General features: G+C 41.8%; 1 protein-coding gene across 6 annotated transcripts; it reads left to right on the plus strand.

The window, feature by feature from the left end:
- Nucleotides 1–4,784: 4,784 nt before the first annotated feature.
- etv1 (ETS variant transcription factor 1) lies at nucleotides 4,785–23,584 on the plus strand. 6 transcript variants are annotated; one of them, XM_042304560.1, is made up of 13 exons: nucleotides 4,785–5,013; nucleotides 5,388–5,504; nucleotides 5,952–6,042; nucleotides 6,372–6,419; nucleotides 10,948–11,001; nucleotides 15,742–15,871; nucleotides 16,800–16,991; nucleotides 17,280–17,527; nucleotides 19,524–19,625; nucleotides 19,728–19,796; nucleotides 20,171–20,340; nucleotides 21,547–21,648; nucleotides 21,820–23,584. In XM_042304560.1, the coding sequence occupies exons 2-13, from the start codon at nucleotides 5,460–5,462 to the stop codon at nucleotides 22,045–22,047; spliced, it is 1,479 nt and encodes a 492-aa protein (XP_042160494.1). In that variant the 5' UTR covers nucleotides 4,785–5,013; nucleotides 5,388–5,459; the 3' UTR covers nucleotides 22,048–23,584. The 6 variants fall into 6 exon arrangements, with proteins under 6 accessions (XP_042160494.1, XP_042160496.1, XP_042160497.1 ...); XM_042304562.1 differs by having other exon boundaries at nucleotides 4,786–5,013; nucleotides 19,554–19,625; XM_042304563.1 differs by having other exon boundaries at nucleotides 4,791–5,013; nucleotides 19,557–19,625.
- Nucleotides 23,585–25,727: the final 2,143 nt, after the last annotated feature.

The following is a 25,727-nucleotide window of genomic DNA, read 5'->3' on the forward strand; positions in this document are numbered from 1 at the left end:
CATGCTCATCTACACGTGTTTTTACCTTTGACCCTGTTGACACCTAATGGCTCTCAATGGCACAATGTCACCTGAGACGAGTTGACTGTCACAGACAGGACACTCACTATCCTGTTAGTGTTCTTACACCTGCTCTAAACACCTGCTATTTATACAGAGGATACACTCAAGCCATGAGAGATGCCTTTCAAACTGTTTACACCCTGATCCTGCGATGACCCTTCAATGACCCTTTAGCATGCTTTTTTCTTGTTGCTTGATTCAACTAAATCAATATATGATTAGTCTTCAAAGAAATGCCCCTTACCAAATCTAATCATTTCCTTTAGCCTGTATTACTTTTAAAATAATGAGAAGAATTTTGATTGTATTACATAATTTCTTTCATAACTCCTCATTCATTATGATCTCATTTATATCTTTACTGTAGGCTTATGTGACACATAAAACAATCAATGCCTTCTGCACAAAGTAACTACATGGTGTTGCTACTAATTCAATACAATGTAAAATATAAACTGGAGCACATAGCTAATGCTTGTTTTCCTAACTCTCTAGGGATGTTGCAAATGAGTATGTTTACCTCTTCGCTTGGTGTCAGATGGACAGGACACCTACGCTCGACCTGTGTTTCTCAGGCCTCCTGGGGGGTTCCACAGGAGTGACAAGATAATTCACTTCCTATCCCCATCAATGTCTTAGGCATCAGGTAGCTTAGCAGTTGGAGCTTTGTGCAAGTAACCGAAAGGTCGCTGGTTTGAATACCCGACAAGGTGAAAAATCTGCCGATGTGCCTGTGATCAAAGCTCTTAGCTCTAATTTGCTCCAGGGGTGCCGTACTGCTATGGCTGACACTGTAAAACAACACATTTCACTGCACCTATCCAGTGTATGTACAGTTGAAGTCGGAAGTTTACATACACTTAGGTTGGAGTCATTAAAACTCGTTTTTCAACCACTCCATACATTTCTTGTTAACAAACTATGGTTTTGGCAAGTCAGTTAGGACATCTACTTTGTGCATGACACAAGTCATTTTTCCAACAATTGTTTACAGACAGATTATTTCACTTATAATTCACTGTATCACAATTCCAGTGGGTCAGAAGTTTACATACACTAAGTTGACTTTGCCTTTTAAACAGCTTGGAAAATTCCAGAAAATGTACCTGTGGATGTATTTCAAGGCCTTCCTTCAAACGCAGTGCCTCTTTGCTTGACATCATGGGAAAATCAAAAGACATCAGCCAAGACCTCAGAAAAAAAATTGTAGACCTCAACAAGTCTGGTTCATCCTTGGGAGCAATTTCCAAACGCCTGAAGGTACCACGTTCATCTGTACAAACAATAGTACACAAGTATAAACACCATGGGATCACGCAGCCGTCACACAGCTTAGGAAGGAGACACGTTCTCCTAGAGATGAACACTTTGGTGAGAAAAGTTCAAATCAATCCCAGAACAACAACAAAGGACCTTGTGAAGATGCTGGAGGAAACAGGTACAAAAATATATATTCCACAGTAAAACGAGTCCTATATCGACATAACCTGAAAGACCGCTCAGCAAGGAAGAAGCCACTGCTCCAAAACCGCCATGAAAAAGCCAGACTATGGTTTGCAACTGCACATGGGGACAAAGATGGTACTTTTTGGAGAAATGTCCTCTGGTGTGATGATTCAAAAATAGAACTGTTTGGCCATAATGACCATCATTATGTTTGGGAGAAAAAGGGGGAGTTTGTATAATATTAGGAATAACTGTTTATAATTTTCCCCCAAATCATTTGATTTTTATATTTACATTTTAGTCAGTTAGCAGACGGCTTATTCAGAGCAACCTAGAGTTAGTGCATTCATTTAGTGCATTTATAGCTAGGTAGGACAACCACATGTCATAGTAAGTACGTTTCCTCAATAAAGTAGCTTTCAGCAAAGTCGGAGCTAGTAAGGGGGGTCAGGTGTGAGTGTTAGTGATATCTTTCTTTTGTAAAGCCCCAGACTGCTCTCACTGTGTGTTAGTGTCCCATTGTTTGTGATGCAAACCTGTCCTCAGTTGCCCGGTGACCTGTGATTTGCTTACAGGTCAGTGCCTTCTGCAGGTCTGAGGCACACAACAATGTATCCCTTACATTAGGGGAGAGCTGCAGCTTTAGCAAGTCCCTCTGGAACCACTTCAAAACGCTGTTTCCATGGTCACAAAGTGTGTGTGCTCACGTCTGTGTGTGTTGCCTCTGAATGAGAAAGGACAGAGGGAGCATGTGTTTGTGTGAGCGATTGTGTGTGTGCGTGGATGTGTTTAATTATACTTGTGGGGACAAAAATTTGACCAACTGGGGACATTTTGTTAGTCCCCAAAAGGTCAAATGCTATTTCTAGGGGGTTTAGGGTTAAGGTTAGAATTAGATTTAGGGTGTGGGTGTGTGTGTCGGTTATTCTATCCTCGTGGGGACCTAAAATCACAAGTATAGTAAAAAAAATAATTGTGGGGACATTTCCCATGTCCAAATGAGGACAAAGGCTATTTTAAGTTTGGGGTTAGGGCAAGGGTTTAGGTTTAGAGTTAGGGAAAATAGAAGAACGTAAGGTGTGTGTGTGTATGTGACTGTGTGTGTATGTGACTGGGGGTATATGTGACTGTGACCATGTGTGTATGTGACCGTGTGTGTATGTGACCGTGTGTGTGTGACCGTGTGTGTATGTGACCGTGTGTGTATGTGACTGTGTGTGTATGCGACTGTACGTGTATGTGACTGTACGTGTATGTGACTGTGTGTGTATGTGACTGTACGTGTATGTGACTGTGCGTGTATGTGACTGTGTGTGTATGTGACTGTACGTGTATGTGACTGTGCGTGTATGTGACTGTGTGTGTATGTGACTGTACGTGTATGTGACTGTACGTGTATGTGTATGTGACTGTGTGTGTATGTGACTGTGATGTGACTGTGTGTGTATGTGACTGTGTGTGTATGCGACTGTACGTGTATGTGACTGTACGTGTATGTGTATGTGACTGTGTGTGTATGTGACTGTGTGTGTATGTGACTGTGTGTGTGTATGTGACTGTGTGTGTATGTGACTGTACGTGTATGTGACTGTGTGTGTGTATGTGACTGTGTGTGTATGTGACTGTACGTGTATGTGACTGTACGTGTATGTGTATGTGACTGTGTGTGTATGTGACTGTACGTGTATGTGACTGTACGTGTATGTGTATGTGACTGTGTGTGTATGTGACTGTGTGTGTATGTGACTGTACGTGTATGTGACTGTGACCGTGTATGTGTATGTGACTGTGTGTGTATGTGACTGTGTGTGTATGCGACTGTACGTGTATGTGACTGACTGTATGTGTATGTGACTGTGTGTGTATGTGACTGTGTGTGTATGTGACTGTGTGTGTGTATGTGACTGTGTGTGTATGTGACTGTGTGTGTATGTGACTGTGTGTGTATGTGACTGTGTGTGTATGTGACTGTGCGTGTATGTGACTGTGCGTGTATGTGACTGTACGTGTATGTGTATGTGACTGTGTGTGTATGTGACTGTGTGTGTATGTGACTGTGTGTGTATGTGACTGTGACCATGTGTGTATGTGACCGTGTGTGTATGTGACCGTGTGTGTATTTGACTGTACGTGTATGTGACTGTACGTGTATGTGACTGTGTGTGTATGTGACTGTGTGTGTATGTGACTGTGACCATGTGTGTATGTGACTGTGTGTGTATGTGACTGTGTGTGTATGTGACTGTGACCATGTGTGTATGTGACCGTGTGTGTATGTGACCGTGTGTGTATTTGACCGTGTGTGTATGTGACCGTGTGTGTATTTGACCGTGTGTGTATGTGACTGTGTGTGTATTTGACCTGTGTGTGTGTATGTGACATGTGTGTATGTGACTGTGACCATGTGTGTATGTGACTGTGTGTGTATGTGACTGTGTGTGTATGTGACTGTGACCATGTGTGTATGTGACTGTGTGTGTATGTGACTGTGACCATGTGTGTATGTGACTGTGTGTGTATGTGACTGTGTGTGTATGTGACTGTGTGTGTATGTGACTGTGTGTGTATGTGACTGTGACCATGTGTGTATGTGACTGTGTGTGTATGTGACTGTACGTGTATGTGACTGTGTGTGTATGTGACTGTGACCATGTGTGTATTTGACCGTGTGTGTATGCGACTGTGTGTGTATGTGACTGTGTGTGTATGTGACTGTGTGTGTATGTGACTGTGTGTGTATGTGACTGTGTGTGTATGTGACTGTGACCATGTGTGTATGTGACTGTGTGTGTATGTGACTGTGTGTGTATGTGACTGTGTGTGTATGTGACTGTGTGTGTATGTGACATGTGTGTATTTGTATGTGACTGTGTGTGTATGCGACTGTACGTGTATGTGACTGTGTGTGTATGTGACTGTGTGTGTATGCGACTGTACGTGTATGTGACTGTGTGTGTATGCGACTGTACGTGTATGTGACTGTGTGTTTGATCAAGAACGTGCTCTGAGAAACGTGCTCTCAAACAAAACAGGTTCTGTACACAGGTAAGCTATTTCCTTCTTTCAAAGGTAGCATAAAGTAAAAGTATAATAAGTGGCTTTTTAAGAGCCCAATTTTTGAGAAACATTGTGCAAAGTGATAAAAGTTTAAACCAACATGACATGCAAACACACACACACACACAGAGACATGCGCACAGTTCTGACACTGTTCTTCACAAGTTGTTCTCTTTAGAAGTTAAACACACATGATTAAAACTGTGCCTGATTGAAGGGTGGAAATCGGATCCAGTGAAAGACATTGACAACCAATAGGAAACGGAGAGCCTTCTTTTTCCACCGGAGGCCCCAGGAGGCGAAGCCAAGCCGCGCGAAAGCAACACTAGAGCAGAGTGTGCGCAAGCTTCAGCCGGTAGATTCAGCAGCGGGCTTCACGTCGCTGACTTCTGTTTCTTACTAAATACAGGCAGAAACCCGTGAATGAATGCGGCGCATGTTAATTAGGTGAGTGTCCCTGTTCTTTTATTTTCTATTTTGTGTTTAACTTTCCCTTGGAATATTATATAGAGCTTTTGATCACGTTAGGTGGTTGTTCTCAAAATGTATCGCCAACCTTGGCACAGCCTATAGCTAGAAGTGGACCGTTTGTCAACAACCTTATGCATAGCCTACCTCTTTACAAAGGTGAGTAAACACAACTCATTGTGAGCTATGCAGCTAATATATCAATTATTTACGTTTGTAAGTGGGATAATCGTAGTGCAAGTTTACTGCGGAGGTGTTTGTACCTTTATGAATGAAACTGTTTCAGGTCGACTACCTCGGTAGGTTTAGACGGTCCATTCATTTTATTCTTCCCCCAATCCATCTTGATATAGGGTCGGACGGCACATCTGCGGACAATTCTGGCTAATTGCTTATCAATTAAAGTAGAGCATTAGCGTTGCAGAATGGATGGGATTCAAGACCAACAAGTGCCTTATATTAAATCCAATGTGAGTGAGAGACACGTTTTTTTTTTTTTACGTATAATCCAAGACCACATAACAAATAAAACAGCACTTAGATATCATGACATTGTTATTCATTATTGTGTTATTAAGTTGCTGTAAAACCTGCAAGCTGGTCACTCAGTTGGTCGCTCAGCCACCTCCATGTGCAGATGTATGTAAGGATAGCATAATATTTGAACTATTACTGTGTAATACATGATGTTATATATTCTAAGAAATATTGTAATAACGTTATTACTAGTAATCACTAAAGTGTTGCATTTCCTCTGTAGTTATAGGTAAAGAAAAGGGACAGGGTCAAGTTTAAAAGTGTGTGAGCTGTGTGATTGATGGACATCTATTGCCCTCTCAGCTGTCATCTGTGTAAGTGTGCTAGTACACAACAGAATCACTCCAGTGGGAAACATTGATTTCTTTCCTCCCTTTTAGAGGCCACAAGGGAAGACGTCTTACAGCGATAGACCAGCAAATGACAGAAAAATAAAATTCATTAACTCTGACCTGGCCCTGGACACTGAAGGTAGGTAGAGCAGAGGGGACGAAAATGTTAATTTCACGGCTTCTTAACATTTAGCAAAATTCAATTGGTTTGTGGCCACCTGCACTCTTAAGTAAAATCTCAATTACAACACTTTCACCTGTGAAGATTGCGAGTAGCGTCTATCAGTGGCTACAGACCCAAACTGAGTTGTTATTAGTTACACACGTGCCTCTGAATCATCCAGCCAAGCCTCCAATGGCATTCTAAGCCTATCAGCCTGTCATAGTGGAGGGAATTGTTTCTGAAGCTTTTTTGTCCTGTTTTTTTCTTCCCCTCCATGATTGTCCTCCATTGTTTTATTCTCCTAGAACTCTTCCAGGACCTCAGTCAACTGCAAGAGACCTGGCTGGCGGAAGGTAAGTGTTTACCCATTTACTGTAGTGTCGAAGCTCAACAAGCTCACTTAGTTTAAAAGACAGAGTAAGAGAATTGGAGAGAAGGAAAGGGAAAGGTAGAGATGTAGACCAAAAAAATCGGCCCCAAGTTCCATTCCTACTAACGTGCAGTCCAATTAAAGCTTCTGTGGAAGAGGCACCTTGTGTGTCATGCATACATGAGAGACTGTGATGAGCGTGGTCTTGAGGGAGACTGAGGAGGCTCTACTCTGTGTCATCACAAATTACCAGGAGAAAGCTGTCCGCTGCTCACTGTCTCTTCTGCTTTTGGCAAGAGCTAACGCACACGAGCCGCCACCACCGGCACCAACTCCACCGGTCGTCTACCATCTCCTCACTCTCACTCTCTATCGCTCTCTCTCTCACACTCCCTCACTCAATCCCTTTCTTTTCCTCTCGGCGCATCTCTCTAAAGATCATCCTCCATAGCTGTAGTATCAGCTGTCTTTTCCGTTTCTTTCTTTTTCTCTTTGGAAGAAAAGAACGGATTTACTTTTGACTTAGAAAAATCAGTTGGTCTGTGATCAGCAACTGAGATTTTTTTTGGTTGAGGGTTCATTTTTTTGTTTAGTTTATTTAATACTTTTTTCTCTAATGGCAAGACTTGCTCTGTGTGGTATAACTCAGACGTGATGCTTCAGGATTTAAGCGCGGGTGTCTTCTTTCCACCCTGTTTGCAGCACAGAATTTTTGGTCAGTAAAGAATATTGATCATATTGTGCCTGTACCATTTTCGTGAGATGCCTGTGTTTGTGCATGTCTTAGTTTGTAAACGTGTTAGTCTGCTGCTTGTATATACATATGATGGGACATGCAAAGAAAAGTTTGCATTGTTTATTCCTTACAATTGATTGCCAATAAGCTGCAGTGTGTGTTAATAGAAAAACATGGCCTTTTATTCTTTAACTTTTGTTGGTACATTTTGGATGTTACTATTGCTTTGATTACCTTTAGAGTGACCTGTAAATTAAAATATGCAGTATGTCCAATCTATGTTATTGGCATTGGGTTTTAAAACATGAAATCACAAAGGTTCAGACTCTGAGTAAATAGTGGTGTAAATATGAAGTAGGATGTGGATTCAACGTGCGAGTTCTTTGTGGCTTCTTTAAAAGTCATCTACATGACTTTTTAATCATTATCATTTCCCTTGTCGATATGATTGTATGCATGCGTGAAGTTTGTACTTGCCTCTTGCTTAGGGACCAAAACAAGCCCACGACATTGTGTGCTGTATAATTTGGTCCCATCACCTTAACTCGTATTGTAAATATACCATGAGTTCCCTTTCTACACATAGTATAACAGCGTTGATCTCTGTATGTGGGACATCCTTCTCAATGCACTGCATATTTATTTTTCTCCTTATATGCACTACACATCATTGATTTATGTGGACTGCATTATGGAAGACAAAAACATGCTAACATCTTGTGTCAGCTAACTATTTCATAGAAATATTGTTTGGATTAGAATTAGGCTACATTTGGTATAAATAATGCCATCATTCTTTTGTGGTTCAATCTATGTCAGTGTCAGGACTTTTGCCCTTTGGTATCTCAAGCTTTGATGGGGAATCGACGTTTGATAACAGATTGAACTTTTGATGTTTTATATTCAGACCAGATATTTCAAATTCAAATAGAAAAATGTATACTTATGGTAAATTGTTTAGATATTTTCTTCAGCTCTACTGTTACATTAGTATTGAACAACACATCCTGTTCCTTTATCCAGTAGGCCTTAGTCTCTACTGGCAGATGATTCTAGTCGTAATGTTAAGGTCTAAAGTATACAGCAGATCGTTAACTAATAATATACATTTTTATTATACTCAATCAACTGTAATGTTTTTCTGGTCTTTTTTTTTCTTCTCGGTTATCTTATTACATTTTCCACGGAGGTAGAAACATATTTCTCCCTGCTTTGCACAGGTGGATAGGCAACTTAATCATTGATGAGATTCATCTATTCTTTAATACATTTAAAAATGCTTGCAGTGTAATTTAGGGGTTTTAAAAATGAAAAGTATGCTTTGAAATAGATATTGGAATACTTTACCAGCTACTCTCTGCCAGTTAGATTATGAAGTATATACCGCAGGGCTTGTAAAAGAGTGAGATGTCGTTTTAATATTTTAGTATTTAAGTGGGGGAAAAGGCCTTGGTTCCTGATATAGATATGACTGTAAGGAGTACAGTTCTGCATGTCATGGATCAATGTGATGTACGTTTCAAGATTGAAGTAGATTTAATAAATGACTTCCTGTCCATTAAGATAAAAAAGAATACCTAGCTACCTATTTCAAAGATTTATTCATTCAGGTAATTGGAAATAAGAGGAGGAATTATGGGAGACAGACTGAATTTCCGACATCACAAACCGAGAGGTTGAAGGGTTCTTAAACCTGGTCATTTTGGCCAAGGCTTTTTTTTCTCTCTCTCTTTGGGAGTTCTTCAAGTATCAATTTCACTTTGAGATCTATTTGCTGAGGTTGCCACAATTTTAGGATACTGTAATTTTTTTGAATAAAATGTTGACACAAATGTAAAAAGGATAGTTGACGTAGTCTGGCCTATTGAATTCAACGTTTTGAAAGGAGACGGTAAATCTTTTCCTCAACCCGTTCTTTTCATCTCAGCCCTGTTGGCGCGAGAGCTAGATTTGTTTGAAACCTAACACCATCAGACACACAGTACTTGTAGGTACAGGACCATGATGGTGTTGGGTTTCAAACAAATCTAGCTAGCGCGCCAACAACAGGGCTGAGATGAAAAGAACGGGTTGAGGAAAAGACAATGGATGTGCCACTACTTCTCAGGGCCTGTGTATGGGGCTTTGCTGTTTTTCTTTTCTCTTCTTTTCTCTCTTCTTTTCTCTCTCTCTCTTTTTTTTGTGAATGGCAGCAGAGTTCCAGTTTTGGTGCTCTCCCCAGGAATTGTTGCAGGGATCAGCTGGCCCATTCACAGACTGGGTCCAGTGACTCATACATCCTGCTGCAGCTCCTGGCTGCAACATCACTTTGTCCCGCTCTCCTTTAGTTTCCGCCTGTCCGTTGCCATCCTTCTTCCCCTCTCGCTTTGAACCTTGCGACTTTGTGATGTCTGCAGTGCGCGTGTGGTTACACAGTGCTCGCAAACTTGAGGCAGATAGAAGTTGTACACGGTTGTGGTCGAGACGTTGTTGTTTTTTCTTTGAGTGGTCCGGCTTGCACTGGGTGAATGTTTGCCAGTCATGGTCTTGTGGTGGAGCCAGTATTTTGAATTGAGAGAAAGTTCTGGTCTGTAATTATTTATAGTGGCAAGGTGTGACATTATTTTGCTCTAAAAGGTGCTTTGTATGAAACGGTTCACGTTCTTACAATGTCCATATTGATGCAGAAATCACAGTGCATACCACACACCCTCTACAAGAGGGTGCTTGGCTGGCACAAAGAGTTGAAGTCAGCAGGTGCACAGGGTTTTACAATTATACTTCAGTTGCTGTTCTGTTGATCTTTATCACTATACAGTATTGCACCACACAATACAATTCATCTTTCCATGTGTGTATCAGAACAGTGTACTTTATTGACAATTGTTTTACGGTGAACATTAGCTCACACAAGGCTTGACCTAATAGTTTTTCACTTGTTGTTACACAACTTATACTGTGACAAAATAGGAGTTTTTCTTTTTCTATTTTCTTGGATTGTTTGTTTTCTCTCGTTTTGAAAAGTGAACAGATCCTTTTGAAAGGGAAAATACAGAACAACTCGATCATGTGACACAGACCTGCCTCGACATGATACTGATTCAGTGATAATGACAATCCACCTCTTTGTGCGTAAAAATAGACGTGCTAATGACACATTTACATTTCTAATATTGCCGTTTGCCACAATTCTCCAAACTCGTCAAACTTCAGGGACCTAAAAAGTACAAATGTGTGTGATATAAATATGTACATGCCTAATTGGACCCTGTACAGAGCCTTCATTGTCTTAGCATTAGCCGAAAGCACAGGAGTGTGAATGATAGGTGAAACACTCTGGATTGGAGCAGAGCTGACTTGGCAGGTACAGGTGGATTCAGCAGTGGGGAAGAACCCAATTAGCTACTGTTAACAATGGGTGTTATTGCTATCGGCGTGGAGATAGCAAACTCCTGAAGCTACAGCATCTAGACAACCTAGACAACCTCAGGACATGTGTAATCAAGAGAAAGAGGGGGAAAACAATACATTCTTTCTCCCTAGAGACCGTTATTTGAACTTTTAGCTACTCTGTTTGTCCATCGGTGTGTTATACCTTGGATAAACATTGGGAGGATTCTGCGGTTACATTGCTTTGTTCATGAATAGATAAATGTCCATAAAGGGATTTTTTTATGTCTTTAGGGGCTTTTCGCCAAAGGAAAGGATTGCGATGGTTAGACTGGATATCATGAGTCTGGTGTTGTCCAGCGGCATGAAAATAACCTTTTCCTCTCCTCTCTGCTTCTCTCTCTAGCTCAAGTTCCCGACAATGACGAGCAGTTTGTCCCAGACTTCCAGACTGAAAACTGTGAGTATATGATGCCACAATGTTATTGTATTTGTATATGTATGTGTGAGTCTGTGTGTGTGTGTGTGTGGGTGTGTGTGTTTGCACTTGTGTGTGTGTGTTTTTCCATGTCTCTCAGTATCCCCACCTTCACTCTCACATGTGCTCTCCAGAGAGCTAGTCTTGCAGGTTGGCTGACGGGCAGAAGAGAGGGGGTAGAAGAGAGGGTAGAAGAGAGGGGGTAGAATAGGTAGCTATGATATTATAGCACTGGGGTTTATTTATGTAGGAAAACATCCAAATATTGAGTTGTTTGCAATGAGGGATAATAATCAAATAGTATTTTATTTATATAAATGATATAATCATCGCAAACTCCAGTATTTTATCCTCTGTAACTGTCAGTATGTGTTGTGGTGGTTATACTGGAAGAAATCCAATATATCTTGACCTAAATGCGCTATACATTATAATGCACTTGGTGGCACAGTACAATGAGCATTTAAAGTGAGTGGAGACGAGGCTGTTGTTGGCACAGTGGGGTTATGAAGGAAGTCAGCCAACGTGGAGACAGAAGTGGAGTGAGTGGAGCTCAGTGGGATCCAGTGCTAGCACATGTCTTTTAGATGAGCCAAAAGGCCTGTGCAACAGTGAGAAAGCAGGAAACTGTGTCTGTAATGACCATTACCCCACTTTTATCACTCACATGTTTGATATTCACCTCAGAATATTTTATTCATTTCAATACTTTTATTTCTACATTTGTCTCAAGGAACTGTTTGGCTTTAAGGAACCTCCTACCAGTTTCTCTGAGCTCCATAGACGTACAGTATGGTACATATCCACTATAGGATCCAAAATGGTTGTACAGTAACATCCATAAGGTCTTGAGGTCCCCATGTCCTTCAAAGCCATCCAAGGCCCACCGTGTCCATTGTAGTAGGAGACTGCCGACCATAGGAAACGTCCTGTTGGCATGCCGGAGCAGACTGGAGAGGCACAAACAGATGGTGGGAGGGCGAGGGCACCGTGGTTGGGCTCTCGAGCAGGCGTCCCAGCCTGCATCACTCCAATATGGGTTTCACCAAGTAGAGAGTGAGAGAGGTTGGTGGGATTGTTTAGAGGTCAAACGAGGTGTATGACATGTGCAGTCCATTCAGTCTTACAGTATGAAGAAATATACATTGAGAACAGGTGGAAACGCGGCAATAGACTTTGACAACACTGTTGATATAAGCTGATATTTTTGACACATTTTTTTTTGCGCTTCATAGAGAAGCATTCATGTCCTCACTTTATCACCTCACTTGTGGACAATTTTTCCATGTCCATCAACCATAGTTAACATCAAATTTGAAAGGGAAACTTCCAGACACTGAATCTTAAGGCTTTGCACATGGAGGAGACATTTTCTTTGTCTAATACCTTCAATGTTAGTGGTTTCCATGCTCCCATTAGCATAACTTAGCAGGGTATGAAGAAGTACTGTAGGTGGTGTAAAATGAGACCACATGTAATCAGCAGATAAGCTACTAACATTAACAGTAATGGCAAGCACTTAGTTTGTGAAAATTGATTCCCCCCCCCCCATCCGTTGCTATTTTATGAATGGACTCGAGAAATATCTGCCAAAAGTAGACTTCACTGTAAATGCCAAAATACACAGTTTGTAACCCAACGCACACAACTGTTGTCCTCAAGGGCGTTTTGTGGTAATTAGGAATGATTGGCACCAAAATGACATTTATTAGCTTGCAGCTAATATAGTGGCTGTATTGAGAAAATTCACTGTGAACGGCATAGCTGGTTGGGAGATATTTCAAATATGATTTAAATAAGGGAACCAAAATAATCAGTGAAAGAGATTGTGTGCACTTTGGGCAAAGTTTAAAGTCAGAGACAAAAGGCAAACAGACTCAAATCTGTATTTATAAAAATCAATGATCAAAATGTTGTTTTGAACCAAATGTATGCTTTGGTTTCTAAATAGGGAATAGGGCCAAACAAACAATAGTAATTTGTTATCAAAATATTAAAATGGTAATAATGTGGGCAAGCCTAACGCATGTTCATTTTGTACAGAAAACCAGCCAAAGAAATTGACAGAATATTTGAGAAATTCAAATGAAATCCATTCAAAATGATGTAATTAACTGTCGTAAATGCTTGTTCTTATGAAACACAGTAATTTAGATAAATCAATCTGTAGATAATCACAGCAATTTAACATTTATGGACCTGACATTCTAAAAAGGTTTATCTGTTCTCGTTACAGGTGATGTCTTCCATATTGATTGGTGTACATTTGGCACCCCACTGATAAATCTATTGTGACATTTCCATCTCTATTTTAGGTGCCTCTCTTAGAGCGCATGAGCTGTTCTTAACATTGTAGTTCATTCAGTTCATTTGCATATTAACTTACTGTGTTGTATAACAAAAACATAATTTCATAAACCATAATTATAGTGAACAAAAATATAAATGCAACATGTAACAATTTCAAAGATTTTACTGAGTTACAGTTCAAATAAGGAAATCAGTCAATTTAAATAAATTCATTAGATCCTAAATCTATGGATTTCACATAACTGGGCAGGGGTGCAGCCATGGGTCGGCCTTGGAGGGCATAGGCCCCACTTGGCAACCAAGCCCACCCACTGAGGAGCCAGGCCCAGCCAATAAAAATGAGTTTTTCCTCACAAAAGGGCTTTATTAAAGACATAAATACTCCTCAGCACCCCCAGCCCCCTCATACGATCCCACAGGTGAAGAAGCCAGATTTCGAGGTCCTGGGCTGGCGTGGTTACATGTGGTCTGCGGTTATGAGGCCGTTTCGACGTACTGCCAAATTCTCTAAAACGACGTTGGAAGCAGCTTACGGTAGAGAAAGGAACATTACATTCTCTGGTAACAGCTCTGGTGGACATTCCTGCAGTCAGCATGCCAATTGTATGCTCCCTCAAAAATTGAGACATCTGAGGCATTTGGTTGTGTGACAAAACTACACATTTTAACGTGGCCTTTTATTGTCTCCAGCACAAGGTGTACTTATGTAATAATCATGCTGTTTAATCAGCTTCTTGATATGCCACACCTGCCAGGTGGATGGATTATCTTGGTAAAGGAGAAGTTGTCATCAACAGGGATGTTAACAGTATTTGAGAGAAATAAGCTTTTTGTGCATATGGAACATTTCTGGGATTTTTTATTTCAGCTCATGAAACACGGGGCTAACACTTTACATGCTGCGTTTATATTTTTATTCAGTGTATGTCCATTGATAAATACATGTGCATCACAAAAAACAGGTAAACAATACGTCTCTGATACTTATTGTCCCTCTTGCCATAAGCCTATAATTAGCCAGATAAGGCTGCAGCCTCTGTGTCTGCGACTCCTGTGACGCCGTTCGACCTCGTCAAATGTCTCCCCTCAGGAAGTACCACTTTGACCTCCGATCGATGACCCGTAAAGGTCGCGCCCCACCGAGGCCAGCGAGACCTGTGAACATCCCCTGTGCTTTGCCACAACGTGCCCCGTGCATCATTCCCCTGGGACCCAGGCGTCAGATGGGGTGTTGACAGATTGACTCCTCCACACAGAGAGACTGTGACACTGTCACACAGGCCAAGCTGTCAGTCAGCAGTGAGAAACTCAAAACATCCGCTTCTCTCAGCTCCTCAACCCCTAAACTACTTCCTCAGTCATCAGCCCCGGAATGGACTTGTTTTACAAGGCCCATTCAAGAAAAATATACACTGGGCTGGCAATCACTCATGTAGACATTTGAGCATGGTTGTAGCTCTAAATAACCGGTGAAAAGACAAGCAATTTTAGTCTTTTTTTTTGTTTGATTGATTTTCACTTCCCTTCATGATCGCTATCTACTTTGTTTTGACGTCGCAGTGTGTCTGATGCGAAATTTAACATGAAAATTGACCAACCTCTTCCTGTCAACTGTAATGAGGAAAGGATTGTGCCCTATTCTCTGCATAAGTAAAGCACTTTGGGTGTATACTCTCCTCAGTAGTTGTGGATGTTCCTGGTACAACCCTGTGTGAATGTTCGTGCACGTAGCCTGTGTGTTTATTAGCGATGACACGGTAGCTCTCCAGGTACCCAGGACTGACTTGATCCTGACTGACTGGGTTTTCATCAGCGTGGCCAATTTAATTAGTGTTGATCATGACTCAAGATGATGGGACGTTGATCAGGACTGATTTGGCTCTTAACAGCTTCTTAAATGCACAGGCCACTGTGGGAAACTGGGCATAGGTACAGAGAGTGGGCTCAGATCAATGGGCCTTGTTAGTGTTGTCTGGATAGTATTGGCAGTTAGCTGAAACGTGATATGGATTTAGTGGAGTCTAGCCCTGCTTTGAGATTGTCATATTTCAGGAAGGAAGAGAGTAAGTTACAGTGAGTGATGAAGACTGGGATTCTGGACTTAGAATTAGAAATAGTCTGCATAGATATTCCCGGCCCTGTCCTTAGGGATAGCAGTGGAGTAGGATGAAGTACTGGATATGCTTTTATGTACACCTATTACCCAAGTGTTGAGTAAGGATTTTATATGTGGTGGAAGGGCCTTCAAAATAGGTTTACTTTCCATGGTGATATGACTATTGTACATTTGGACATATAGAGTACTGATAAATAATGAATTAGTTACTGAATAAATGTTTCAACATCACCAATCTAATGTACCTTTCCACCTGTCTCCTCTCCATTCCCCCCTCTCACACATGCATGTCGTAGTGGCATTCCACGGACTGCAGCTGAAGATCAAGAAGGAGCCCCACAGCCCCTGCTCCGAGCTGGGCTCCACCTGTGGCCAGGAGCGGCCCTTCAAGCTCCACTATGGGGAGAAGTGCCTGTACAACATCAGGTAGGTAAGCCACAGCACCAGTCACTTTCCCCTATCTGGAACCAACAGAGCCAGATTGCATACAAAGAAATAGACTAACACCCAAAAAATGAACATCCTAGGTTTTGGTGCTTTGGAAAATATCCCGTGGGATATTGAAGTAGTATTTATTTGACCTGTAGTGACATCTCACAAGGATTCTGCAGGTAAATGTGGTTTGATTAAAAATAAACATTAAACACACTATGTGCAATCTTTTTTTCATCTCCACAGGCTGTCCAATATATCTCCACACTGTTGGATGGATAATGACTGCTTCATGATGATTGCTTGATAAACTACAGTACTTCTGGCTTCCCACCCTGTTTTCAATGTTGTATTACTTAATTGCAGTCATTCCCTATGAAACAAAAGGCCAGGTGCTGTGCTAAATGTTTCAAGTTGGATGCACTTGACTTGGAATAGATCTAGGATATTATACTGTCTACCTAAGGTGCAAATTCAATTCAATGAACTGCTTTTTCAAATGAACCAATATGCCCATGGCACAAGAGTCGGCTAGTTACATTAAATCTTGAATTGATTTGACTTGTGATATATGGCATTGTGATATATGCTTACGATATTACAGAACCATGTACGTCAAGAGTCATCTTGAAGAAGTATTCTAGAAGAGGCGACACAGAAGTATTTGAAACCCTAAACATATATGCTCAAATATATATTTTCTTCAAGAAGGAAAATGTGTAAAAATTGAAATTCAAAATTTTGTCCAAAAGGTTTTAAAACTGTCATTTTGACAATAACTATAACATAAAAGACGATTGGATATGAAAAAGGATTGCGTTCAAATACTAGGCCACACTACAATGGCTTCTGTCAAATGGCATGCTTGGATATAATGTGAAAACAACATCAGACTGATCCCTCCACCCCGTGTGTCTCTCAGTGCCTACCAGCAGCACAAACACCCCACAGGCATGAAGCCCTCCAGCCCAGCGACGCCCCCCTGCAGCACCCCCGTGTCCCCACTTCATCATGGCTCCCCCACGACAGTCCCCACCCCCAAACCAGACAGGACGTACCCCCACCTCCAGCCCTCCCAGCCCCTCCCGGACAGCGCCTACTCCATAGACCACAGGTACTGTACTACACAGCTACTGTATACTGTAGGCTACCACCACATCATCTTTAAACTGGCACTAACAAAACATTATCGACATAGATTCAAGTGCACATTTTACGTTTATTTGATCATTTTAGTTCATTCAGTACAGTTTTACCAGAATCTAGATGTACCATTCTAAGTAGACACAAGGGTTGTATAAATTGTCAAGCTTTAGGTATAAACATGTATTTATGTCAGTCTATCTGTCTCAATCGGTTATCACGAAAATTTGTGAAAATGTAATATTTTTGCCTTTGTCAGATTTCGACGTCAGCTGTCGGAGCCCTGCCACTCGTTCCCCTCCCCACCGTCGATGTCTCGGGACGGAAGGCCCATGTACCACAGACAGATGTCCGAGCCCAACATCCTGTTCCCCCCACAAGGCTTCAAGCAGGAGTACCCCGACCCCTTGTTTGAGCACCCTGCCATGGTCGGGGCGCCCATTCCCCCCACGTACCCCCCCTCCATGATGATCAAACAGGAGCCCAGGGATTTCACCTATGACTCAGGTGAGTGGGCGTGATGGGTGTCTTCTTATTTTTTGGGGGGAGGAGGGGGTGGTCGTAGAGATACAGTAAAATATGTTGTATTTAATATTGTGGTGTCAGTATCTTATTTGGTGTTTTGTTAGGATTCCCATTAGCTGTTGCGAAAGCAGCGGCTCCTCTTCCTGGGGTCCACACAGAACATGACACATGAGATAATAGAGAACGTTAATAGACAAGAACCGCTCAAGGACAGAACTACACACATTTAAAAACTTCACACGTAGCCTACATATCAATATATACGGCCTGTAGGACATGCTTTGTGGAGTGTCAAAAAAAGCAGAACATCTCTTTATTACGGCCGGACCTCTCCCCATCTTTACAACCATTGAATCTATAACTAGGGTAAGAGCTATAGAAAAATGCAGCCTACTGTATATTTATATTTTAGTGTCCATCATTAGAGAAATATGAGAAATTCAACCAAAGGACACTCTTTTCACTCAATAATATAACCAAATACTTGAGCATTTGGACCCACCACAGCATCAAACCACCCTCTTTTTAATCAGATCAGATAGTTGTCATTTGAGGAATGGGCCTGTTGATTGGATTAACCCATTATTAGCGCAGGGGGTTCTGGTTTGGATGTCTGTGCCGGGCTCCATTTCCTGTGGTGCTCTAATCTTTGTGCCTGGTCACAGTCCGCCCCCGCAGAAGGGGTGGTGGAGTGTTCTAACCCCTCGGGTCCCAGAGGCCTGAGGCCACGCCGGGGCATGAATGAATGAACCTGCACTGGACTGCTGGCTTCATTCATAAGATAGAGCCAAGGAGAGATTACTGTGGAGTGGTGTAATAGTGTGCCCAGTCAGGGTGGAATGTGGCATCCACTGCAGAGAAGGATTTCAATATCAACAGCACTGAGCTCCCTTTGAGTTGGCCTTCTCTCTGTAACATGAGCCCTTTTCAACAGGGACATGTTCATAGGAGAGCGCAACAGAAAACATTTGCAACAGAAAACAAATGTTTCTAGATCCAGGTAGTCCTCACTATTTACATTTGAGTTGTTCAGCAGACTCTCTTATCCAGAGCATCTTACAGTAAGTAGTAAGTGCAAACATACTGTTCCCCCGTGGAATGGAACCCACAACCCTGGTGTTGCAAGCGCCATGCTCTACCAGCTGAGCCACACGGGGCGGTTTATTTCAGTCTGTTGTCTCCAGTTTGGTGTCTAATGAACATTACCCTGCAAACATTGACACAGGTTTCCATTTTGGCATGGATGAACAGGGGGAGTCCTTTTCCAGTATGTTTTGTATCCCAGATTGACCATTTTGGCATGGATGAACAGGGGGTGTCCTTTTCCAGTATGTTTTGTATCCCAGATTGACCATTTTGGCATGGATGAACAGGGGGAGTCCTTTTCCAGCATGTTTTGTATCCCAGATTGACCATTTTGGCGAATTTATTAGCTGTCATTCTGCAGCTTGGTTACTAGACCAGGTCTGTGGAGAGGATGGGAGGGGAGCCTGGTCATTTCATTAGCAGTAATTTCCTCGACAAGCCCATTACTTTGATGAATTAAATTAACAGGATTAGTCATTTTATTGACCATTCACTTTGTAACTGTTTCGGCCCTTTGATTGTACCCAGCAGCTGTAATGTGGTAGGAGGGCCAGACATATACACTATTATACTGTTGTAAATAGTACCAGTGAAGTTGTCGGCAGTGAAACAAAGTCATCACAGCCATCATGCTTCACTGCTGAAGAAACAGAACAGGCAGAAAACATGGCCGGCATGTTATGCTACATTTACTCCAACGCTGCTAATAGGTTATCTTGAACTTAGCCAAGACTAAGACACTACACTGTTCAGTACCAGTTTCATATTGTATGCTTGGTGTTGACTGAGCTCCAGTGTGATGCTAGAAGACATGTTGTTTTATCAGGGGCAGTGAGTGAGCAGTAACTGACTGCTCTCAAGATATCTGATACTGTCCTAATGCTCCCTTAAGGGCTTCACACCCATTCTCCCCTGTCTCCAGCAGAAGTGCCTAGCTGCCATTCTGTCTACCTGAGGCAAGACGGCTATCTGGCTCACAGCAGCAGGACTGAAGGTGAGGGATGACACTTGGAGACATGCATGTTGGTTGGGTTATTCATCCCGTCCAAGTTGCCATTTTCCTAATGCGATTTCTCAACACTGTCTCGTCTCTCAGGCTGCATGTTCGATAAAGTCGCGAGACATTTCTACGACGACACCTGCGTGGTCCCCGAAAAGGTTGAAGGTGAGACGTCCAAGAGTTGACACGTACACTGCTGCTTTGACTTGTAATTTCAATCAAAGACATTTTAAGCCATTGAAACATGTGAAATGACAACCTCCTCCCACCATCCCAACCGTCCCTCCATCCCCCTCCTTCCTCCATCCCCCTCCTTCCTCCATCCCCCTCCTTCCTCCATCCCCCCCTCCATCCTTCCTTCCTCCATCCCCTCCTTCCATCCCCTCCTCCATCCCCCTCCTTCCTCCATCCCCCTCCTTCCTCCATCCCCCTCCTTCCTCCATCCATCCATCCCCCCCTCCTTCCTCCATCCCCCCTCCTTCCTCCATCCATCCCCCCCTCCTTCCTCCATCCCCCTCCTTCCTCCATCCCCCCTCTAGGTGACATAAAGCAGGAGTCAGGTCTGTACCGTGAAGGTCCAACCTACCAGCGCCGAGGCTCACTGCAGCTCTGGCAGTTCCTGGTGGCTCTCCTGGACGACCCGTCCAACTCTCACTTTATCGCCTGGACTGGCCGGGGCATGGAGTTCAAACTCATCGAGCCTGAGGAGGTGAGAGCATGCCTGTCTCATCATATTCCACATAGAGTATCTTAGTCCATTCGAGCAACAGTGACCAGATTATTCTGATCATTGATTTGAGTTTGAGGTGAAATCTGCTCTTCAAATGGTCAGAATAATGTGTTAGGAAACGTTTTGAACGAGGCAATGTACTGTACTGACGTTCTTTTTTTATTGCCTCACCACGTGCTGAAAGTATGTAATCTGATCCAATCAAACACACTGTCAACCGGAGAGTGGCCTACTAAATGTTTCAATGAACCTGTTCCTAAAAATATAAACGGTGTTGACGGTTCGGCCCTTTGAAATGGAACAGGTCTGGGTTTGTGCGCTCACATCGCAGACACAGAGGCACAGTCAGTGTCCGGTGTGTTGGTAGGGTAATGGTTAGAGGAGTGTGTGTGTATGTGTGTGTTGGGGGGGTGTGTAACTTGGCATCGGCCCACATGGCCCAACTCAGTGCGACCAGCCAGCTGCAGCGAACAGGGCCGCCATTCATACCATCAGGTGACCAAACGCGCTAACTTTGGGCTTTGGGTGGCCGTAAATTTTGCCTTTGGCCCGGGCAGGTGTAACACATGAATGAGCATGAGGACATGAAAGGGGGCGCAATGTTTTTAGTGTTGGGTCCAGGCAGAGAGAGAGAAAGAGCGAGAGTGAGAGAGGGGATGAGAGAGAGTCAGAGAGAGACAGGGTTAGAGAGAGACAGGGAGAGAGAGAGAGAGACAGAGACGGGGAGAGAGAGAGAGACAGGGAGAGAGAGAGTGGTATACAGAGAGCGTAGGAGTAGGGCTTTAGAATGGAGGATGGGGAGGTTGTGTGGTCTGGTAGACAGGTGCTGTAACATCTGCTGCCTGCTCCACTGGGTGGGTGACAAGTTCCTAATGAACACATCCCTGTCAAGGGGTGTGGAGTCTGGTTCCACTCTAATTGCTGTTATTAGGAAATATGGATTAGTAAGCTTTGACATTTAGACAACGTCATCCCATTCTTACCAGGAAGTTGTGTAACAGGGGGTGTGTTATGTTCTCACCTCTTATTATGCACAAGGAATATGTCACAAGGCTGAAGCCACTAATCCTCAACCAAACATAATGAACGTGATCTTTCTATGACATTCTGGTTCTATTCATTTCACCGCGGCCATTTCCCCTTTGTTTATGTGTGTCTGTCTGTTCGTGGATGTGTGTAACAAAGGTTGCACGTCGATGGGGAATCCAGAAGAATCGACCAGCTATGAACTACGACAAACTCAGCCGATCGTTACGCTATTACTACGAAAAAGGCATTATGCAGAAGGTAAAAGAGGCCTAAGGCTGCACCCTGACAAGAGACATATGACGATGGTTCTGCGTGTGATTAGCTGTAATACCTTCTTCTCCATAGTCAACCATGTGCTCTGACAAATGTCCCTTTGGGGACAGTAAAGTTAATCTCATTTTATCTTATCTAATCTTATCTTATCTCCAGGTGGCAGGGGAGAGATACGTGTACAAATTTGTGTGCGACCCCGAGGCTCTGTTCTCCATGGCCTTCCCTGACAATCAGCGGCCCGTGCTGAAGACGGACATGGAGCGGCAGATCAACGAGGAGGACACAGTGCCGCTGTCACACTTTGACGAGAACATGGCCTACGTACAGGAGGCGGGGCCCTACTGCAACCCGCCACACCCGTACAGCGAGGGCTACGTTTATTAACGTGAAGCCCCAAGACGCCGAACTGCAATGTACTTCACAGTCACTACGAACAGGGGGGGAAGACTTTGTCATTCAGAGGACCCCGACTCACCCTCGCTCACAAACACCACCCTTTTTTTCTTCACATGTTTGTTGACCTCCAAGCCGTACTGCAGGATAGAGAGTGCACTTTATGACTTGACTGACAGTGTGTGAACCTGCGGGGGCTAGCTATGTAATTGGGTTGTTTCAGATGTTTATGTTGATTTTAAAGGAGGGATTCCCCCCCGAGCATGCCGTATTCGTATGAAACAGGACTCAAAGGCCAAAGGTCACATATGGACATATTCCTGCAGTCTAGGCAGGTGAATCCTCAGAGCTTGAAGGGGGGAAAAAATCATCCTGATCTTTTCGACAGTTACAGGAAACATCCTCAATTATTTCTCTCAGTCCTCTTTTTGTTCAATTGTACTTTCATCTCCATCATGTGTACTTTCTTACTCATTTAAGTGAATAATGCAATGTATTGTAATGACATGCTTTTAAGATACTTTTATGGTGAAGTGACATAATTATATACTTGAAACAGTAATGTAATTATACCAATCTTAGTTGACATCTACATGCTGCCTTGCTGCCAGTTTTAAACGTGCCCCTTTGCTAATACTGACTGCCCAACAGTACATCATGATATGACTGAGTTTTGGGTTCCTTTTCAAAACTACATTGACTGTGTAGACCTGTAGGAATTCGACACGAAACGGTCAGATGCAATCAAATTCACCCTAAACATACTTTATTATATGTAATGCAAATGACCTGTATTTAAGACAATGGAAGCGGAGACTGTACCTTTATTTAGTCTTTGCATTTTTATGTATATCACACCAGCAGTCGACTTAATGAATTACATATTTAGAACAAACATTTCATTCTGATTTGTCCTACATTATATGACGCAAATGGTTTTTATGTTGATGATGTGTAGCAGTTCAGCCATAACACTAGTCATCCGATATTTCAAGGCCACAATGTGGGAAATGTACAAAACAAATGTTCCTTTTAAATCCCATTACACAATGTTGCTTTCCCCCTTTTAAAATCAAAGGCAATGTGAGGAATGCATCCCGTACAAAAAAGAGAAAAACATGCTAAATGAAATCATATCTAACTTTTTCCTTTTTTTTTTTGTAGACAAATTATGTAAATGTTGCATACAGGAGTTGCATTTTAATAAAAATGTATCAGAAATATTTGGAATTTTATAGTATTATAAAGATCCATGTTATATATGAAATAGGGTTTCCATGTGTTATCAGGTAAATGCACATTGGTTGCTGCTTCTAATTGTAACCGTCATTTTATAGTCTAACAATAATGGCATCTGCAATTCTGCGTTCTATGTTTAGTTGTTTTGTTTATTCACATGTTTTGTTTTATATTCTTCAAAAATGAAAAAAATGAAGTCACCACGATGAAGTTCTGTAAAAAGTTAACAGGTTGGGATGGGATTAGCAATAGCCAATAATTCTGTAATAAAATAGTGCTGAAAAACTGGTATATGCGTGATTGTCACCCATGAAAATATATATATATATTTTTTTTTTACCATGAATACAATATTTTCTGATTTATTTAAGTCTTAACAAGTAAACATTTGTAAAGATAATAGAAGTATGGGATCTTGGTGAGCTATCTATGGCAACTATTGAAATAGAAAATATAATTTTTGTCGTAATTTCCACAGCCAATCTTACCACAAAACCTCTTGTTGCATTTAATCACAAATATTCTGTAAGGTTTCAAAACCACATTACTCAGTAGATTTACTGACAAGCAAAAACACAATTAGAGCAGTTCAACCAAGCATGTGTGGGTTGGTGTAGAGAAGGGCAATGGAGAAAAGTAACTCGTCAATTTCCAGGTTGGTGGAGATACTCTCTACCGCAAAGCATTTAGCCAAAAGTGACACACAAAGAAAAATCAATGTCTAATTTAAAGCAGTATTTTTTTCATGTTGGACAATTGTTGGTGTCTTTTATTCCTACTCTTAAAAAGCTGGAGTGTCAGTAATGAAAAAGTAACACTGCCTTAAAGTTATTATTGCCTTGTGTAAAGTGTCACTCGCAAAAAAAAAATCAATGACTAATTTAAGGAAGCGTTGTTTAATTGGTTTCACTGGGGGAAAAATGAAAACGGATGTGTAAGTAATGAAAAAGCACAGCTTGCCTTAATTTGTCAGGCCAGGTTACAGGCAAACCCTATTATAGGTCCTACTCCTAGATGTTTTTATTGATTGCCTATAGTGCAATGTATTGCCCCTTTAACTTTATCCATCTGATTGCTTTTTGGAAGCATTTACTAACACCTAACTTTTAATATGATGGATTACATGTTTGATTACAGGGTCGTTCCACCAATTCAGTGCTTTGAGAAGTGTGACTTGGTAAAAGAGTTGACCTAATTTTACCATTCTGTCATAAAGAACACATGTTCAACTATACTGAACAAAATTATAATTGCAACATGCAACAATTTCAGTTCATATAAGGAAAATCAGTCAACTGAAATAAATGAATTAAGCCCTAATCTATGGATTTTGCATGACTGGGCAGGGGCGCAGCCAATCAGAATGAGTTTTTCCAGACAAAGGGCTTTATTACAGACAGAAAAACACATTTTTGTTAAGTATACATAAAAAACTAGATTGACCATAACAGGGTTGGAGATTTCATCTTAAATCAGCCATAAATCCCCTCGTGATAGGAGGAATGGAAGCTTGTGTGCAACAAGCTTTTAATGTGGCAATTTAATTGCAAAAATATTTCTAGTCTGTCTATTTATGGATAACAGGGTTAACGTGGTATGCTCAACCCGCTCAGTTATCCACCACAAACATCAGTAAATGGCCAAAAATGGTCAAACCAGCTCTTCTGATTTGACACTGATTTGACTGTTAGATGTCCAATGTTTCTTTGGGTTAATATGTTTTAAAGGAATAGTTTCACCATATTAAAATGAGAGTTCAGTTCATGTAACAGGGTTGACCTTAAAATGAGGGACAGAAATGACTTGATAAAAAGCAACAAAATAACTAGGGCTTTGCAATGATGGCGAAACATGGACCTTTTTCACTTTAGCAAGCCTCTGTTCATATTACAAATGTGATTATATGGTATATATTAAAGGACATTTCATTTAATATAGCAGGCATTTAAAATATTGATGCACAATATCTACTTAAAATATCAAAAGAACATAAAATGCACTCTTTTCGTGGAACGACCGTACAGTCAAACTTGTGCTTCCGGAAAAAAGCCTTTTTGTCTTGGTGCCTCATCGCAGTTGTGTGTGTCCAAGGCTGTGGTTGACTTTGGCTGTTGAAATGAACTTCACGGTTCCAGAGCGGACACAAATGACTGTGGTTTATTCAAAGTTCCACATTGAAATCCCATGCAAACCTCTGTGTTTTAAATACGTGGTGAGCATTCATGTCATCAGGGAAATTGAATTCCCTACAAAAGAGGACTAAGCAAGAGAGCTTTGAGAGATCCTATAACATTTTATTTCACCAAGAAATTAACAGGTTTCAGAGAAAGGAGTTAATTTTGTGAAGCCCTCTAGACTTCATGTAAGGAGCTGAAAAACGCCATGCTAATCCTGTTATCTGGTTACAATACATAGAACATGGCTTAAAGGGA

The sequence above is a fragment of the Oncorhynchus tshawytscha genome, linkage group LG23 (genome assembly GCF_018296145.1).
Source record: "Oncorhynchus tshawytscha isolate Ot180627B linkage group LG23, Otsh_v2.0, whole genome shotgun sequence".
NCBI lineage: Eukaryota > Metazoa > Chordata > Actinopteri > Salmoniformes > Salmonidae > Oncorhynchus > Oncorhynchus tshawytscha.